Raw genomic sequence first — 19,127 nt, 5'->3', positions numbered from 1 at the left:
TAGGAACCGAATGTTTTCATTCAGCCTATTTGCAAATGCTTTCCTTTGTGTTGATTTGAATAGGAAAGTATTTGCTGAGAGGCGATACTTATTGCTTATCGAATTTGGAAACATGTCATGCTACCTCCCAGCTGAAACATAAATAACACTGCCTGTTGCAGATGGCTGCTCTTCATTCAGGTTATTTGTGAGAAATAAGAGTTCTCAATGGAATAATCCCGGAAAAAGTACACCGAGATCTCTCTGCAGCTTGATTAATGCCTGTGTATAATTGGTCTCTGTTCCCCCATTGTCCCACATTTTGGATCCTTTCTCAACTCTTTGCTGGCAGAATGTTAAATTTTTATCAAACTTCCAATCTTAGAAGGCGATTGTTTTCGTTCGACTTGTTTGCATTTCCTTAGGTAACATCAAAATAGGCAGCTTTTGAAGAGAGAAAGAATTGAAGGATATGGTGCAACAGCAGGCACGATCCCTGAGAAGGGTTGCAGTGTTTGAGTCTCGTAGCTTTCTCTTGGCCTCATTTTTGTAGCACTGATTTTCCTCTGCTCAGTTAATAGTCGCAAAACACACACACAAAGCTCTGAGGAGTTTTACACGAAAGGCCCCCTGGCACTTTAAAAAAAATTGCTGACATTTGCATAGTGCATTTTGCAACCACCAGACATCTCAAACTGCTTCACAGTCAATGAATTACATTTTAAAGTGTAGTCATGGTCCCACTGTGTTAGTCAATATGTACTGAGCAGATGACCTGATAATTTAGTTTTGTGATGTTGAGTATGGAATAAATATTGGCCAGGACGCAGGGGATAACACTCCTATTTGTCTTTGCAATAATGTCATGTGATCTTTTACGCCCACTCAAGCAGGGAGATGGAGCCTTTGTTTAATGTCTCATATGAAAGGTGGCCTTTCCCACATTGCAGTGCTCACTCAATACCACACCAGAGTGGCAGCCTTGGAGTGGGACTTGAACCAAGAGCCTTGTGACTCAGAGACATGAATGCTACCACCTGAGCTTGGGGAATGAGACTGTTACTTCCTTATGAGATATAAGTGAGGATCAGCAAATGCAAACAAGATAAGATGCATGCAATTAACTATACAATGTTGTGTCCGTATACAGATGCTGCTAGCACCTTGTCCATTTGGGGCAATATCAGGTGCAAGTGGGCTTCAGGCCTTGTTCTCAGCTCTGTTTTGTGGCTGATTCCACACATAAATTAAAAACAAACTGCTGCAAATACTCAGCCGGTCTGGCAGCAACTATGGAGAGAGGAACCAATTTAATATTTCAGTTTGATACTCCTTTCAGCTTTAAGCAAGAGAAGGTAGTGGTGGTGATCGAGGAGGGGCGGGGAGAAAGGTCCATGACAGGTTGGAGGACAGGAGAGATTTGATTTATTATTGTCACATGTATTAGTATACAGTGAAAAGTATTGTTTCTTGCATGCAATACAGACAAAGCATACCATACATAGAGAAGGAAACTGTGGCGTAGTAGTAATGGTACTGGACTCGTAGACCAAGGCATCTAGGTTAATGATATGAATACGAAGGTTCAAGTCCCACAATGACAGCTGGTAGAATACAAATTCAATTAATCTTGGGCGGCAAGGTAGCTTAGTGGTTCGCACTGCTGCTTCATAGCTCCAAGGACCTGGGTTCGGTTCCCGGCTTGGGTTACTGTCTGTGTGGAGTTTGCACATTCTCCTTGTGTCTGCGTGGGTTTCCTCCAAGTGCTCCAGTTTCCTCCCAGAGTCCAAAGATGTGCAGGTTAGGTTGATGGGGCAATTTTTTTTAGCATGACCGAAGTGTCCTGAGGTGTGTGGGTTAGAGGGATTAGTGGATAAATATGTAGGGATTTGGGGGTACGGCCTGGGTGGGATTGTGGTCTGTGGAAACTTGATGGGCTGAATGGCCTCTTTCTGTACTGTAGAGTTTCTATGATTCTATGATTTCTATGAAAGGAGAGAGTGCAAAATGTAGCCTTACAGTCATAGCAAGGGTGTAGAGAAAGATCAACTTAATGAGAGGTAGGTCCAATCAAAAGTCTGACAGCAGCAGGGAAAAAACTATAGTGATAGGTGTGTGACCTAAGACTTTTATATCTTTTTCCCGATGGGAGAAGGTGGAAAAAATTATGTCCATGGGGTCCTTGATTATGCTGGCTGCTTTACGAGTCAGCAAGAAGTGAAGATGGAATCAATGGATGAGAAACCGGTTTGAGTGATGGGCTGGGCTTTGTTCACGACTGTTTGTAGTTTCTTGCAGTCTTGGGCAGAGCAGGAACCATACCAAGTTGTGATACAACCAGAAAGAATGTTTTCTATGCTGCATCTGTTGAAGTTCGTTTGAGTCATAGCAGACAGTCTCCTTGGAAAGTAGAGGCATTGGTGGGCTTTCTTAACTATAGTGCCCATGTGGAGGGACCAGGACAGGCTGTTGGTGATCGGAACACCTAAAAACTTGAAGCTCTCGACCGTTTCTGCTCCGTTCCCATTGATGAGACGGGCACGCCCTCCACTACGCTTCCTGAAGTCGATGATTTAAAGACAAAAGGTTGTTTACAAGAGGGCCAAAGGGAGTGCTAATGGGACAAGTTTTAAAAAGGAAAGGTATGGGCTTAGGAGAGTTATGAATGGTACAATTGTTGTTGCCCAAAGTCAAAATAAAGAACATAAAAGTGAAACGAGAGGAAAAAACCAAACCAGCAAGGAAATATGAAAGAAAATTGGGCTGTAGTTGTGAGCTATGACTGACTATTGAGTCCAGAGGACTGTAAAAGTGCCCATTTGGTTCAGGCCACGTTAGATGGAACTCTCCTTGAGTGCACTCTATCTGACTTCAGATAGGGAGGAGAGGATACTGTAATATATTTTTAAGAATTCTTTCATGGGACAGGCTATAAGGCCTGTATTTGTTTCCCATCCCTTATTGCTCGTGAGAAGGTGGCGAAGAGCCACTGCCTTAAATCATTGCAGTCTATCTGGCGCAAGTAAGCTCTCAGTGCTGTTAAGAATGGAGCTCCAGGATTTTGGTCCAGCAACAGTGGAGGAATGATCGTCTGGTTCCACATGTTGTATCTTTGTTCATGGAGTTTTTGTTATGCGTTTTGGTCTTCATTATATCTCTTTTTTGTTAGGCGGCAGCCCTTGCTGTTTGTCAGTTCTTGGCAGTGGAGTCAACCCATCCGTCTACACCTGTATTTGATGACAGCAGCTCAAGTGAGGCTACAACACCTGTTACGGTGCAGCCTGTACGGCCAATAAAACACAAGAAGCGCAAGCCTTCTCCCCCTCCACCTTTACCCATTGTGGCTCAATTAATGGAAATGGGATTTGGCCGGAAGAATATTGAATTTGCATTAAAATCACTTACAGGAGGCTCTGGAAATGCTGCAGGATTACCAGGTAAAGATTTGCAATGTAAATAAATCCATTTTGACACTAGCAAGCACTCTTAGAACTTGCATTCAAATGTTGTTTTAAATAAATGTTTGGTCCAGACCTAAGTAAAGAATGGACAGTTGGACAAGTGTAACACGACTGAGTATAATGTAGGAAATAGTTGTTAATGAGTTAATTAATTTGCATATAATAGTCAACATCTTTTCTCAAAGGTAGGGGAGTCTAAAACTAAGGGCCATAGGTTTAAGGTGAGAAGAGAGAAATACAAAAGTGTCCAGTGGGAGTGTCTGGAATGAGCTGCCAGAGGTAGTAATAGAAGTGGGTACAGTTTTGTCTTTTAAAAAGCATTTAAACAGTTACATGGGTAAGATGGGTATAGAGGGACATGGGCCAAACGCAGGCAATTGGGACCAGCTTAGTGGTTTAAAAAAAGGGAGGCATGGACAATTTGGGCTGAAGGACCTGCTTCCATGCTGTAAACTTTTATGACTCTGTGCTACACTAAAATATATCCCTACAACTGATGTTTCAGGAACTTCCACTAGAAGTGTACTTGGGCATTCGTTTGCAGTTTTTAAGAATATATATAATTAAGCTCAGTAAAGTTTATTTATTAGCCACAAGTAAGGCTTACATTAATACTGCAATGAAATTACTGTGAAATTCTCTTTGTCCTTGTATTGTCCTTGCTCTTTTGTTTATATCCTCCATGTAGAAGTGAATAGACTGGTAATTTGCAAGACCTGGTTTCATTGAGAGTTGTAATTCCTGCAATAAAATCTATTGTATGTATGCATTAATAACTTTAAATGCACAGCCACCAGTCTGTGAAATAGCATGTTAATGGTAAATATTCTGCAGCATTCACTGGATGCTAGATTATTGTTGCCACTGGAAGTGGAGATGTACAAAAATATGCTCTCTTTTGAAGTAAATGTCAGCTCTATCTTACCTAGGATGAAGTCATCATCATCATCATGTAAACCTGATCTTTTGGAAGAAGAATGTTTTAAAAATTTGGGATGGGAGTTTTATTGAAACTAGTTGTTTTTATTCTGATGCATGATGTTTTTAATGTTGTTGCTGTGGAATACTGTGGTAACTAAAAGCCAAACCTATTCAAAATGTGCAAATTTCCTGCTTAATATGTAAACAAGTTGTTATAATCCCAGTTGGTGTTCTAATTGGACGGGAAGATCCCAAAATGGATCCCTGGCTTAAAAGGCCATAACTTTTAGTTTTTTTTATCAAACATGGAGGAACAGAGTCACAGGACTGCTAATTAGTTTTAACAACATTTATTAAGCATGAAAAATTTGGATTATGATAAAATACTCCTTTTACTCCCTCATCTCCTTTGCTTAGCAAATACGCACAGGTTTTAAGATTAACATGGCTGACACATTTAAGGCTACAATGGTCTCATTAACATACAGTCCTTTTGATGCATGCAAAATGACTGTGATCAAATACCCAATTTAAAGTCAAGTTGTTGTCTGTGATCTTCTTCTGAATCCTCCAACAGGTTGTCAGGTGAGAGTTTCCAAACTCTACTTTCAAAAATACGCTTTAAAAAATTCTCTCATAACTATGCTTAGCAGTTTTCACTCTGAATTCCAATCCAAGTTTTACAAATTACTTTTATACAAAGCATCCACTTTACTTTTAACAGTGAATCCAGTCCAGGATTTTATACAAACTCTTTTAGGAATTATCTGTCTCGATGGTTTTTACACAAACTCTGAGATCCAGCCAGTGATTTCCATAGTTATTTCAACTTGTGTTCTGCACAGTATAGTGAAATCACATAAATCTGAAAATCACTTGATCCAAGATGGCGCTGGAAGTGGCAGCTTCTTGAAAGCTGTGTCCAGCATACCCTTTAATTCTATCTTTTCCTCTTGTTCTATGCTTCTAAAACTTTTAAATTCTCTAACAATGACTTTTGAATGGACCTACCTTGTATTAAGTTGATTTTTCTCTATACCCTAGCTATGACTGCAAAACTACATTCTGCAGTCTCTTTCCTTCTCTCTGTAGGGTATGCTTTGTCTGCATGCTGCGCAAGGAAAGTACTTTTCACTATAAACTAATACATGTGACAATAAATCACTTCAAAAGTCTTTCTGGCATCTCAGCCTTCCTCTAAGCTCTGTCTGTCTTTGCTAAACGGTCTATTTTCGTAACTTTAAGCTCAGACTGCTTGGAAACTTTTCTTCTTTTCTCTCCTTTAACAAGCTGCTCTTTAGATAACCATTATTCCATTGTATGGTTTTTTTTGTAGCAAAGCTGAGATGTTCCCCTCTAGCTTTCTAAACGTAACTGCTATCAGCAGAGCTATGAATACTGCCTTCTCACGCTCTCATTTCTCCAAATGAGCTAGTTTCTAGTTAAAAACTAAAAGCCCTTTTTACCGTACAAGACCCTTTTTTTATTTATTCTTCACACTGTAGCCCCCTCTAAGCACAATAGAAACACAGCTGGAACTTTACCAACTCTGACACACATCATCACCGTTGCCCACTATGTACCCAACTATAGGTCCCTTCTCGGCATAGAAACATTAATTTAAACGCACTTAAAACTATACCTTATTTGTAATGTTTACCCCTAAAAATATAAATCTCTTAAAAATTGATTGACCCACATTGAGAAAGAACAACATTAATGCTTAGGTAAAAGTTTAACTTGAGATAAAGTTGAAGGGTAGCCTCCGATCTCTTGCATGCATGTCTGCTTTCATTTACACGACAAAAGTAACATCAAGCCCAATTGCACTAGAAAAGTTTACCATCTATTTTTGTCCCAAATTTTATTTCAAAGGTGTGGAAGCATTGGTCGGTTGGCTGTTAGATCACCCTGATGTACAGATTGCAGAACTTTCTGATGCGGAGAGCACTCTATCGGAGTACTCGGATGAAGAGATTCTTGAGGAAGTAGAAGAGGCTGAAGCTGCTTACGCTGTGATGGGTCCTCAAACAACTCTACCTAATGTAATTTTGAAACAAGGTGTATTTAGCAGACTTGAGTAACATTGGAGAGCTGATGTTCAAGTTGTATTAACATAATGTTCTTAATTTTGTAGCCTTGGGCTGCTGTAGTGACTGAAAGCCAAACCTATAAGAAACGTGGAGATTTCTTGAGTAATGATGATTATGCTGTATATGTAAGGGAGAATATTCAGGTATGGATTGTCCTGCAGTTTAAATATTGATCTATTGTATTTGGCTTTCTATGTAATGAACATTTTTAATATTAATTGCAGTAAGTTTAGACTACACCTTATATTGAGCTTCATTTTACCGTGCAGGTGGGAATGATGGTCCGATGCTGCAGAACCTATGAAGAGGTTTGTGAGGGAGACATGGGAAAAGTAATCAAATTGGATCGAGATGGGTTGCATGATCTAAATGTGCAGTGTGACTGGCAGCAGAAAGGTGGCACTTACTGGGTCAGATACATCCATGTTGAACTATTGGGTAGGTGCACAGTGTATTAATCGGAAACACCAGTACTAGGTAACAGTTAATTGCCCTTGCTCTCTTTTAAAATGCAATTCAGGACATGTTTAGTTTTCATTGCTTTCTTTTCCTTCAGGTTTCCCACCACAGAATTCTACCTCCCACATAAAGATTGCCGATAAAGTACGGGTTAAGGCTTCAGTTACCACTCCAAAGTACAAGTGGGGATCAGTTACCCATAGAAGTGTGGGAATTGTGAAAGGTAAATGAGGCATGCTTGCATTCTCGCCTTTTGCTTCCCCAAAAATAATCACGCAGACTGTGCAGTATTTTGATTCACTGCATGGAAAGTTGGTACAATATAAGCAGTAGAAATCCATTGTAGGTTTGCGATGATGGATTTAATAATCTTCCTTTTTATTTCAGCATTTAGTGCCAACGGGAAGGATGTTATTGTTGATTTCCCTCAGCAGTCTCACTGGACTGGTCTATTGTCTGAAATGGAGTTGGTACCCAGTATTCATCCAGGAGTCACGTAAGGAATTTAAAAAAACTTAACCAGACTGATGATTTTTAATCATGTGCTTTTCCATTTTAAACAAGAAAAAGGGTGTAGTTCCTATGATGAGAATACTAACTTAAAGCAATTGCTCTCCTGTTTCCATTGAAGGGGTAATTTTTAAAAATGGACAATATACAGTTTGGTTTGTTGCGATTGATGAAAATAAGTAAAATATTTTTAATTTATTACATTTTCACATAGTTTTAACAGAACTTCAACAGACGTATGGTGGGGTGGGGCATGCAGAAGCTTAAAGAAAGAGGGCTTTAAAGAGTTTATCCTGTGAATGTAAGGTTGTTCTGTAGCATCTCCACTCTGTTCTAGCTTGTGTGTATTACCGTTACAGGTTATTATTGCCATATCCTTTCCAGATCATCCTTAAAGACAAAGACTACCTTAAACTTGATTACAGTAGTTATACTCTGAGGAGCCAGTTGGTGATAGTGCTGTAATCAATCTTTCCTCAACTTTACATTTATTTACAGAGTATTACAAGCATACACCATCTAATTGAACCACAGTAGTTTCAATACATGTCTCTTTTCTATGTGCTCAAGAGAAACTCCAATCCCAAAACTTTCATTGGCTTTCAATATCAGCATTTATTGTCCATCCCTAATTGTCCCTGAGGAGATGGTAGTGAGCTGCCTTCTTCAATTGCTGCAGTCCATCTGGTGCAGTTGCACCCATAATATTTCCAGAAGGGAGCTCCAGGATTTTAACTCAGCGATAGTGAAGGGATTACATAGTTCCATGTCATAATAGTGCCTGGACTGGTAGGGGACTTGCAGGTGGTGGTGTTCCCAAGCATCTGCTGGCCTTGTCTTTCACGGCAAGTGTTGAGGGTTTGGAAGGCTCTGTTGAAGGAGTTTGAGTTGCTGCAATGTATCCTGTCCTTGGTACACATCACTGCCACTTTGCACTGGTGGTGGAGGGAGCAACTTTTTACATGGTGAATGGGGTGCCATTCAAGCAGGCAGGATGGTGTCAGGATTCTTATGTTGTTGGAGTCACACTAAATCCAAGCAAGTGGAGAGTATTCCATCACACACCTGACTTGTGTTTAAAATAAGGGCCCATCCAATTAGGACAGAAATGAGGAGAAATATTTTCTGAGGGTGATGAGTCTTTGGAACTCTCTTGTCAAAAGGTGGTGGAAGCATAATCTTTGAACATTTTTAAGGCAGCACTTGATAGATTCTTGATAAGTGAGGGAGAGAAACGTCACCAGGGGTCAGTGGAGATGCGGTTTTCAGGTTACTATCAGATCAGCCACGGTATTATTAAACGAAGGAGCAGGTTCAAGGGACCGAATAGGCTACTCTGACTCCTAATTCCTATGTTGTGGATGGAGTGGATTGATGGAGGCTTTGGGGAGTCAGGAGGCGAGTTACTCATTGCAGAATTCCTAACCTCTGACCTGCTGTTGTCGCCATTGTATTTATATGACTAGTCCGTTTAAGTTTCAGATCACTGATAAACCCCCAAGATGTTGGCAGTGGGAAATGTTATATATTTCAATAAAATCACTTATCATTGTTCTAAAATCTGCTGTTTGTAGGTCTAGTACACTCATTCTTTTCTTTATTGGAAATATGAGGTAAATAATTCCTTGCTCTTTCACGACTTACGTAAGGCATTTGAAGAACGGGGCCTCCTATTTAAGTGGTGTGCCTGCCTTAACTTCTTTGGACGTTTAATCACAATGAATGAAAAATGACAAACAGGTGTACATTTTGTTATTATCATGAGGGCATTGATTTTTAAAAGTTAATGTATGTCCATTGATCAGTCTTTGTTTTACCCTGTTTTCTTATAAAACACAGGTGTGACGGCTGTCAGATGTTTCCAATGAATGGGCCCAGGTTCAAATGTAGAAACTGTAATGATTTTGACTACTGTGAAAACTGCTTCAAGACTAGGAAACACAATGCAAGGCATACATTTGGTAGAATTAATGAACCAGGTAAGAGGCACTTGGGGGGATATTCGGGAATGTGCTAATAAAACTTCAGTTTGTAATAGAACAAAAGAAACTCAGCTTAACACATTGCACCATCTGAATATTACTCCAAGCTTGCATTGGAGTAGGGTGACTTGGTAGCACTGCTGCCTCACAGCGCCAGGGATCTGGGTTTAATTCCATCCTCGGGGTATGCAATGTGTGGAGGTTGTACACTCTCCCCATGTCTGCATGGGTTTCCTCTGGGTGCTCTGGTTTCCTCCCACAGTCCAAGATGTGTGGATTAGGTTGATTGGCCATGCTAAATTAACCCTAATGTCAGGGGATTAGCAGGGTAAATATGAAGGGTGATGGGAATAGGGACTGGGTGGGATTGTGGTCGGTGCAGACCTGATGGGCTGAATGGTCTCCTCCTGCAATGTGGGGATTGTGTGATTACAGGTTTGACCCCACTATGTCCTCGCTATGCCAGAAGTGTAAAGTGAAGTGGGGGATTGCCTGCTTTGTTTCTGTGTTGATTTGTGTTACCAACTGTGTTGGTAATTTTCTTTTTTTCTCTCTCTCTTTATACATGTATTTGAAAATGATCTTGCTGTACTTTACTAATCTTTGTACGTTATTTGTATAAAATGCACAAATCTTCAATAAAAATGTATTTATAAGATATTACTATGTAACATTATCTAAAGTTGGCAGTATGTCATTTTGGTAAGGATAAGATTTGTTTAAATGAAATATGAAGCAATCGTTTTATAAAATGTTTTGCTTTCTATCCGTAGTTTCATTTTAAGCAGCTGTGTGGGTAAAAGCCAATTAAGTTTCACTCATTAACTCTCCAAGTCTATAGATTTCCTTTGGACACATCTTTTTCTTTGATTATGTATGCTGAGAAATAAGGTTTTTTGTTCGCCATTTTGCCCATCCAACTGTATGACAATAATCATTTCTGTATTGGTTTAAAGGACAATCACCAGTATTTGCTGGGCGTTCAGGGAAACAACAGAATAAGAGATACAGCTGTGAGAGAGGAATGTTGCTAGATGACTGGTCAAGGATTGTGAAGAACTTTGGAGTTTCCTCGTCTGTTAGTCAAGCTTCCCGCCTGATTGATGGCTCTGGGCAGTGCTGGCAGTCTTCAGGCTCACAAGGGAAGGTAAGTGAAAAGTCACTTGAATGGTTGGTCATGCTACCTTGCACATTTATCTTCTGTACACCTTAAGGGTAGATCCGCTATCCACTGGTCATCTCTCTGTTCATTCAGATTTTAAGTTGCATTGGTTATGATCTTACTCAGTTCTTTATATTCTGGTTTCAGCTGGTTTCCCCCTCAGTTGGAAAATTCCCAAAATGTTTTTTGCTTTGAGGAAGCTGAATATATTGATCATCTGTTCCCCCACACACTCGCACATATTCACACTCACACTCACTCACACACACTCGCTTTTGAACCTGGATGCTGAAACTATGAATCTGGGGACTGCTTGTTCCAGTCCGGGCCACTGGTGCTGCTGGGACTATAAAGCCAATCAGATTGGCTGGCAGCTGTCTTGAGGTGGGAGTTCCATCCAAGTGAAAAGTGCAAGTCCAGTTCCAGCTGGTTAATGCTCCTTGGAGTGGAGCTTCAAGTGGCAGGGCAGGAAACCCTGCGATTTTAAAAATTCCTGTCCCCAGAGTTAGGATAATTGGATCATTTTCAGGTTGCCAAGCTGTAACAAATAGAATGCCAAAGGGATCTGTGCTGGGGCCTGAGCTATTTGCAATCTATATTCAGATGAAGGGACTGAAGATATTTGCTGATGATACAGAGATGAACAGGAAAGGAAGTTGAGAGGAGGATATAAAGTGCCTGCAAAGGAATAGAGAAAAGGAAGGAGTATAAAAGTAGGGAAGTCTTGGTACAACTGTTCAGAGCACCAGTGAGTCATTGGTGATTTACTGTGTACAGTTTTGGTCTATGTACTTGAGGGATATACTTGTATTGTAAACCATTCAGAGAAGGGTCACCAGGTTGATTTCTGGGGTAAAGAGGTTGTCTTAAGCGTAAAAATTGAGCAGGTTGGGCCGACATTTGAGCTGATCTTATTGAAACATATTATTCTGTGGGTTGATGCTGGGAGGATGTTTCACCTTGTGGGGAATCAAGAACTAAGATACATTATTTAACAAATATGGTGTTACCCCTTTATAATAGAGATGAGGAATCGCTTCTCTGAGGGCTGTTAATCTTGAGATTTCTCTTCCGCAGAGGGCCATTGTATATATTCAAGGCTGAATTAGATAGATTTGTGATTGAGAGAGGATTCTAGGGTTTTGGGGGTGGGCAGGTAAGAACGTGGAGTTAAGGCCATGATCTTATTAAATGGCAGAGCAAGCTCAATGGGCTGAGGGGCTGACTCCTATTTCTTATGATCTTATGAAAAATCATGATCTTTTTCGTCAACAGGGTTTATCCGTTACCTATCAGATCCACTCAGTGTCTTACATATTTTTAATTTGGTTTTGGAAAAAGAGGAAAATGCCAGAAATTGGTGAATGAGATTTGAGTATGGATAGCACAAGACTTCAGCATCACATTGAGTCCCTTCTCATTATATATTTTTGTAATTGGGTTTTTATTGTTTTGTTGATATGTTATCCTCTGTTGCAAGTAAGGCCTTTTGCTTTGTGATTCCTATTGTTGCCTTCTATCATTATGCTTTGTTTTCAGCTGAGAATCCTTTCAGGGGCACTAGTTTCTGAGTTATGGTCATCTTTGCTGTTAATTATCCTGAGAGTTGTACTTCTGGGAACAAATTTCTAATTAATTGTGCTGTTACGTTGCCCCTGCATCCCCATTTTGCATCCATGTTTTCAAGAGGAAAATGCAGGGGAATAAATGGTCTCTCTTTAGCTGGTATAGCCAAGTCTGATTTTTAAGAAGTGGTGAAACTGAATGCATATGCGATTAGTTGGATGGAGCGTTCTGTACAGCTCACAACTGATGCTTGTTCCTGTGTTGGTTGAAAGGGTTAACTTCCTGAAAATATATTTTAGAATCTCTTATTTGCGCGGTTTGTTGCATTTCAATTCTCTGGTATCCAGGACTTTTCAGAATTAAATGATATGATCAGTTCACCAACCTTGTTTGCTGCAGCAGTTTTGGCTTCAATGTCGTTCTCTTAATCTGGCGCTTTTACTTTGCTAGCACTGGATTCGCTTGGAGATCTTCCCAGATGTCCTTGTTCATAGACTAAATATGACTGTGGATCCTGCCGACAGCAGTTACATGCCTTCATTAGTTGTTGTCTCGGGTAAGCTAAGTATCTCAAAGTGCCATTTGTATACTCCTGTATTCACTTGGGTAAATATGTTTCTGATCAAAGACGTGACCATGCTTCATTTCAGGTGGAAATTCATTAGATAATCTTATTGAGCTGAAGACAATCAATATCACCCCCACAGACACCGTGGTGATGCTTCTTAATGAATGTGTGGAGGTATGTATTCTCGGAGTTTTTAACCTGTATCCACAATTGCTGTAAGAATAAGAATGGGCCAGATTCTCTGGCCTCCCAGCGGGAGGTGGCACGTTGTTTGCTAGTGACGGGATTCTCTGGTCCCACCGCTGTCAATGAGAATTTCTATTGATGTCATCTCATGCTAGCAGGAAACCCACGGGTAGATGTGTGCTGCCAATGGGATTGGAGAACTCCAATGGCGTGAACAGCTGGAAAATTCTGGCCAATGTGTTTTATCGTTTACTTGTGTTCTCTACCAACTCCTACATTAAGTCTAGGTAACCGGTGGAAATGATCACAAATGCATCCTTAGTTGAGACACAACTGTTTTAGAAATTTGATGGACTTTCACTCCTGGGCAGTACCATCATTGTCATTTTTCTATAATAGTGAAACATTTACCATTGAACCGGTCTCTGTTTTGCAGTAAGCACTATATAAATCATTTATACACATTTTCAAGGCCACGTGCTCAACCTTACTATCCCCAGCAACCTCTCCACACACTTGGTTTTGATCACAGACATGGTAAGCTATGACTTTGGGCAGGATTTTATGAGCCCTTACAGACTGGGCTAGCTGATTAATGGCCACTTAAGGACCTTTGCACACTTGGCTGCAATTTTCAGCTTGGTGGGAGGAGGTCAGTGGTGGGACTTTCTCCTGAGGGTTGGATGTCCTGCCCCAGACAATTAACACATGTAGCCTAAATGACGGGGGGTGGGGGGGTGGCGGCAGCTGGTGTTGATGGGCTTCAATGTATTCCCTATCCTGCCTCTGCAAAAATCCTACCCTGTGTCTCAGCATTGCAAATTCAATGAACCATTTCAACCTCCACTTCCTTCTGCATCTGAAGCCTGAAATAACAAACAAATTCCAAAAATTACAAAGTTAATGAAGATACTAGACTTCAAGGATGAATAGGATAAGTGGCAGATGAAATTCATTTAGCAAGATACAACCTGTTTCACTGGGAAATACCAAATCTAAGAAGGGACTATTTCTTCAAAGCAAATAAAATTAAATACATGGCAGATTCACGAGATCTGAATTTCCTGGTTGAAATGAGTAAAGCAAATCAAATGATTGATCAAGTATTGCCTTCTTAATTAATGTTGATATAATGAATGGATTTCCCTGCATAACTACCTCCAGTAATTCCTCCTTTAAGATCCTCCGTTAAACACTTCTTTGGCCAAAAATTGTTCTGAATGACCTCCTTCAACAAGCAGCTCATTGATTATGCCTCTGAGAAATGTCTTAGGAGATTTTCCTTCCATGTTAAAGGTACTATATAAATGCAAGTTGTTTGTGTCATTATTGAGAACGATGTAGCCATGTGCAGTGTCTGCTTTATGGCCATTCTATGATCTCTGAAGCACTTTCTCATGAAACGCATAGCCTTTGAGAAACAAAGTATTATAACCATGGGTATTTATGTGACCTGGGCTGAAGTGGCAAGGCCTAGTCTTCATTGCCCCTTGCTCACTGGCGTTGGGAATCTTTAATTTGGATGTCCAGGTCTTTTCCATGTACTGTAGGTCCACCCACTGATTATCTCTATTTATACCATTAAGGATGAACGGATATGCACAATCCATCTGTCTATAACCATATATTAATAATCTTGTGTCAGCATGCACTTCCTGACAACTTTCCCATTTACTGTACTTTTTATGGTTTTTCACCTTGTAGTTCTGTTTTCTTATCCCTGTCCAGTGTAACAGAGGTGGCCGTTGCTAGTCAACACTTGGAACTTAAGTGCTCAGACAACAATGTTCTTGCACTTTGATAAAACTGTGGACCTCAATTAATTTTTAACCATGCCTCATTTTCTCAGCAGCACAGGTATATTGAGATTGCAATCAAACAGTGCAGAAGTTCTGGGATTGATTGTAAAATTCATGGCTTGAGCATTGTGGGACGTATCCGGGCAGAGGATGAGGATCTTGCTACAAACTTCCCTTTCCTTGCTTCAGATAATGAGGAGGAGGATGATGATAAAAGCAATACTGGAAGGTACTAAAATTCTGTGCTTACTGATAACTGCTGTAAATGATGCAGGAGGTTGAAATTATTTTAAAAGCAGCTTCTCTTCTGAAATAGCTTAATGGCACACCCCTTTTTTTTTGCTTCTCTAACCTTGAAGGTTCTCCAATGCCGCAATGATTTTTCCTGAAAATATTAATATTAAAATACTAATCTTAAAATTTGCGAAAGTACTTTATAAAACATGTTGAATTGCAAATTACAGTGTGCAAAAAATTCAACTTCTCTCCATAAGCACGTTTCCACTTTGAGGTATCTCAGTCCAGTCACAATACTCTTGATATTTACCATGTACGTTCCAAGTCAGGCATACAACCTGAGGGCAAAACATTTCAAATTGAAAATTCTGGGAAGGGCAATAGGGTTCAACTTTTCTTCATATAGCAGGTTCCTCGCCAAGATGCCTCAGAGTGATTTCAATACTCATGATATTCACACTGTACATCCCATGTCAACTATGCAACCTGAATTAAACTAGCAGCTTAGTAACGGAGGAAGGAGACAGGCTAACTCTTACATAGAAGAACTTGCCCTCAATTCCGCAGTACCCCATAGTATCATTGATCTTATTGGGAAGTTAAGACATGGAAGCTCACAGATGCAGACTGCCTATTGAAATGCCTGGCTGCTCTTAGAAACAACCTATTCTGTGCAATGTTTTTTAGCATCTTTTTGGACAGACTTAGCGAGATGCTGCATAAATGCAAATTCTTTCCTTAACCCACTTCTGGAATGTTGATTTTCTTTTTGCTGTAACAAATAGGTTGAAAAATCCATCTATCTATAAACATGTATTAATAATCTTGTGTCAGCATGCACTTCCTGACAACTTTCCCATTGAAACATTCTTGTATCCACAATTATATTGGGATGACTGAATACACATGTGTAAGGCTGTAATTACAACCTTCTGCCAATGGAAGTGCTGAAGTACCACAACAATTTTACATGGGCAGTTTTCATTGCAAACGAGATGGATTTATTATGAAAATACAGAATTACAAAATTTAAACTGGTGACTGAATAGCAAGTTTTGGGTCCAATTATCATTCTTGCCTTCATACTATTTTACCATCATACCACACTTTGTGTTGGTTGCCTATGTATCCAAGGCCACTGAGGATTAATACATTACAAAGTTTGTGTACAGCCATAGTTCCACAGAGAGAGAGAAATTTTCCAAGCCTTAGGGAATTGGAGAGATATGGGGAGCAATCAAAGTAGAGTTCAAGGTGCAGATCAACCATGATTGTATTGAGTGGTAGTGCAGGCTGTACGGGCTGTATGGTTTACTCTCCTTATGTTTTGTTACAATCATAGAATCAGTGAAATCCTACAGTGCAGAAGGAGGCCATTCTGCCCATTGAGTCTGCACCGACAACAATCCCACCCAGGCCCTATTCGCGTGACCCCACGTATTTATCCTGTTAATGCTCCTGACACTAAGGGGCAACTTAGCTTGGCCAATCCACCTAACCTGCACATCTTTGGACTGTGGGAGGAAACTGGAGCACCCGGATGAAACCATGCAGACACGGGGAGAATGTGCAAACCCCACACAGCCAGTGACCTGAGGCTGGAATTGAACCTGAGTCCCTGGCGCTGTGAGGCAGCAGTGCTAACCACTATGTGCACTGTGCTACCCCTGTGTTCCTGTAAGCATTGCAATTACTTCCTGTCACACTTTAGTCTTTGCATTTTACATTTTTACTCATTGAAGGGATTTGAGTGTCACTGGTAAGACCACCATTTATTACCCATCCTTTTAGAAAGCAATTCTCAGACTTGAAGTGAGCAAAGCCTAGAAAGTCTGTCTGTAATTTTAAATTTATTATATGGAGCTTGCAGTACATTGATAACTCCTTTTGTAAACCTATCTTTCCATTATGAAAGTTCCTGATTTTTCATTAATGGCTGTGGCAGTGATGTATTGCCACATCTTCCTTGATAGGTAACATCCATTGCTTTAGTCAGAGTCCTGCAGGTTGCGTGTATATATAGACCGCTTTTAAATTACGATCCTGCGGTTGCATGGCCCCCCCCCCCCCAACAAGTTATTTTGTTTCTGTTCATACTAATTTTGATCTTTAAAAAATTTAACATTTAAATACATTTTTATTTATAAGAATATATTTCTGCTCATCTTTATTTCTGCTGGTGTCTCATTTGAAAGATGGCACTTTTGGCAATAAAGCACTTTCTCAGTACTACACTGAAGTGCAAGTGTGGATTTGTATGCTCAAGTCTCTGCCTGGAGGGTGAATTGCAAGCAAAGCCCACTGACAAACCGACTAGACACTCAAACTAATGCATTATGTTTGTCATGGCACTGATTGGAATTGAACAAAGCTTTGTGTTATGACAGTTTATGTTTTATTGGGTATGTATTAAAATCCTGAGGTGAAACTTATCCTTGTATAATGTAACTTGAGAAATAATGTTTTCTTTCTCCCAAGCCTTGTCAGGAAGAAAGCATCCGGCATAGAATCTGCGGCCACTATTAGAACAAAAGTGTTTGTCTGGGGCCTAAATGACAAAGACCAGCTCGGAGGACTGAAAGGTTCAAAGGTATGATTACTGGTTTCTGTGGTATTTCTGTTGTCTTTTTTTTAAGCAGCTTGAATTAGATAATTATCCTTACATGTCATGAATTCATTCAAAATTGTTCGCTGTAATAAAGCTACTGAGTCCTTAATTATTTTTCATATTGCCCATTAAGGTATATAATCCATTATCTATTTCTTCAGTGTGGAGGAAAGCATAAGATGGAGCATGTTTAATCCTTTGAATTATAAGTTATAAATTGTCTGCACTCCCTGTGTGAATAATTTAAAAGAAGATTTTAAAAGAACTTTCCTGTTGTTTACTCATTGGTCCACTTTACCGCATATTGGGTGAATCTAACAGCTGTTTTGCTTTCCTCTTCAGATAAAAGTCCCCTCGTTTTCTGAGACGTTGTCAGCTTTGAATGTCGTCCAGGTTGCTGGTGGTTCCAAAAGCCTTTTTGCAGGTAATGAGACATTTTAGATTGCTTTTCATGCCACAGAAGTGTACAAATTTGTTTCCAACTTTTGTGTCCAACTCATCTTTCATTCCCTCATCACATATCTTCCGCTTTTTATGCCTTTTAGCTTTGACTAAGGGTCACATGGACTCGAAACGTCAGCTCTTTTCTCTCCTTACAGTCCTTGCAGATGCTGCCAGACCTGCTGAGATTTTTCAATGTTTTCTCATTTGGATTCAAAGTCCAGCATCCACAGTAATTTGCTTTTATCTGAAGAAAAGTTATTGGCCTAAAACATCAATTTTTTTTGTTTGTCTTTTCATGACACTATCTTATCTGCTAAATATTGCCAGCATTTTGTGTTTATGTCAAATACAAACACAAAATAATGCAGATGCTGGAAATCTGAAATAAAACTGGAAAATGTTGACAACATTTAGCAAATTAAACAATTGAAGAGAGAAACACAAAAAAGTTGATGTTTTAGGCTAACAACCTTTCGTCAGATAAAAGCAAATAACTGTAGATGCTGAACTCTGAAACCAAAAGAGAAAATGCTGGAAAACCTCAGCAGGTCTGGCAGCATCTGTAAGGAGAGAAAACAGCTGATATTTCAAGTCCACATGACCCTTTGTCAAAGCTAAAAGGCACAGAAAGTGGGGGGGTATTTGTAGTGCAGGGTGAGGGAATGAAAGATGAGTCATTGCCACAAAAACAAGGAGAAAGGCTGCTAATGGCAGTCCATAGAGAGAATAAAAGGTGTGACCGTTTGTCAGAACTGGATGATCCTGGAAAAGAGATTATTTTTCTTAGTTCAGACATTCGTTTCCAACATTGAATACTCTCAAGATCAGGTATTTTATATTTCCACCTGTATGTCAAATTCATCACTATTCAAGCCCATGCAATGTGAATTATTTCAAAGCATTATTACAACTGTATGTCTTTTTGAGTCACCAGTGCCAGCCATACTTCTGCTGCATCTGAGTGAAATGAATTGTGCCAAATGGGGACCATTTTTGTACTGTTCCCAACATTGTTTCTATTAGAAGCTAGGCTGAGCTTTCTTAACTTATTTTGCTTGGGAGTTTAGTAGTGGGGAAACAAAAGGCGTTTGCCTTAGCAGACGGAATTGGGTTATAACGCCAGCCAATGAAGTAAAGAACAACATACTTTAT

The 19,127-nt window shown here is 39.9% G+C and overlaps 1 protein-coding gene across 10 annotated transcripts in view; it reads left to right on the top strand.

Moving 5' to 3' along the window:
- herc2 (HECT and RLD domain containing E3 ubiquitin protein ligase 2) overlaps nucleotides 1–19,127 on the top strand; it is a 225,243-nt gene that overhangs the window by 139,538 nt on the left and 66,578 nt on the right. For 8 of the 10 annotated variants that reach the window (XM_080197615.1, XM_080197614.1, XM_080197610.1 and 5 more), the window contains 13 exons: nucleotides 3,149–3,416; nucleotides 6,237–6,406; nucleotides 6,499–6,597; nucleotides 6,724–6,892; nucleotides 7,011–7,136; nucleotides 7,301–7,409; nucleotides 9,263–9,402; nucleotides 10,362–10,552; nucleotides 12,584–12,689; nucleotides 12,784–12,875; nucleotides 14,737–14,915; nucleotides 17,402–17,513; nucleotides 17,874–17,955. In XM_080197615.1, coding sequence (XP_080053741.1) covers nucleotides 3,149–3,416; nucleotides 6,237–6,406; nucleotides 6,499–6,597; nucleotides 6,724–6,892; nucleotides 7,011–7,136; nucleotides 7,301–7,409; nucleotides 9,263–9,402; nucleotides 10,362–10,552; nucleotides 12,584–12,689; nucleotides 12,784–12,875; nucleotides 14,737–14,915; nucleotides 17,402–17,513; nucleotides 17,874–17,955 — 1,843 coding nt within the window. The remainder of the gene's footprint in view (nucleotides 1–3,148; nucleotides 3,417–6,236; nucleotides 6,407–6,498; nucleotides 6,598–6,723; nucleotides 6,893–7,010; nucleotides 7,137–7,300; nucleotides 7,410–9,262; nucleotides 9,403–10,361; nucleotides 10,553–12,583; nucleotides 12,690–12,783; nucleotides 12,876–14,736; nucleotides 14,916–17,401; nucleotides 17,514–17,873; nucleotides 17,956–19,127) is intronic. The other 2 variants (XM_080197609.1, XM_080197606.1) reach the window with 1 other exon arrangement.

This window comes from Carcharhinus amblyrhynchos, chromosome 10 (genome assembly GCF_965287045.1).
Source record: "Carcharhinus amblyrhynchos chromosome 10, sCarAmb.v2.hapA, whole genome shotgun sequence".
NCBI lineage: Eukaryota > Metazoa > Chordata > Chondrichthyes > Carcharhiniformes > Carcharhinidae > Carcharhinus > Carcharhinus amblyrhynchos.
This window is presented reverse-complemented; position numbering and strand designations above follow the sequence as displayed.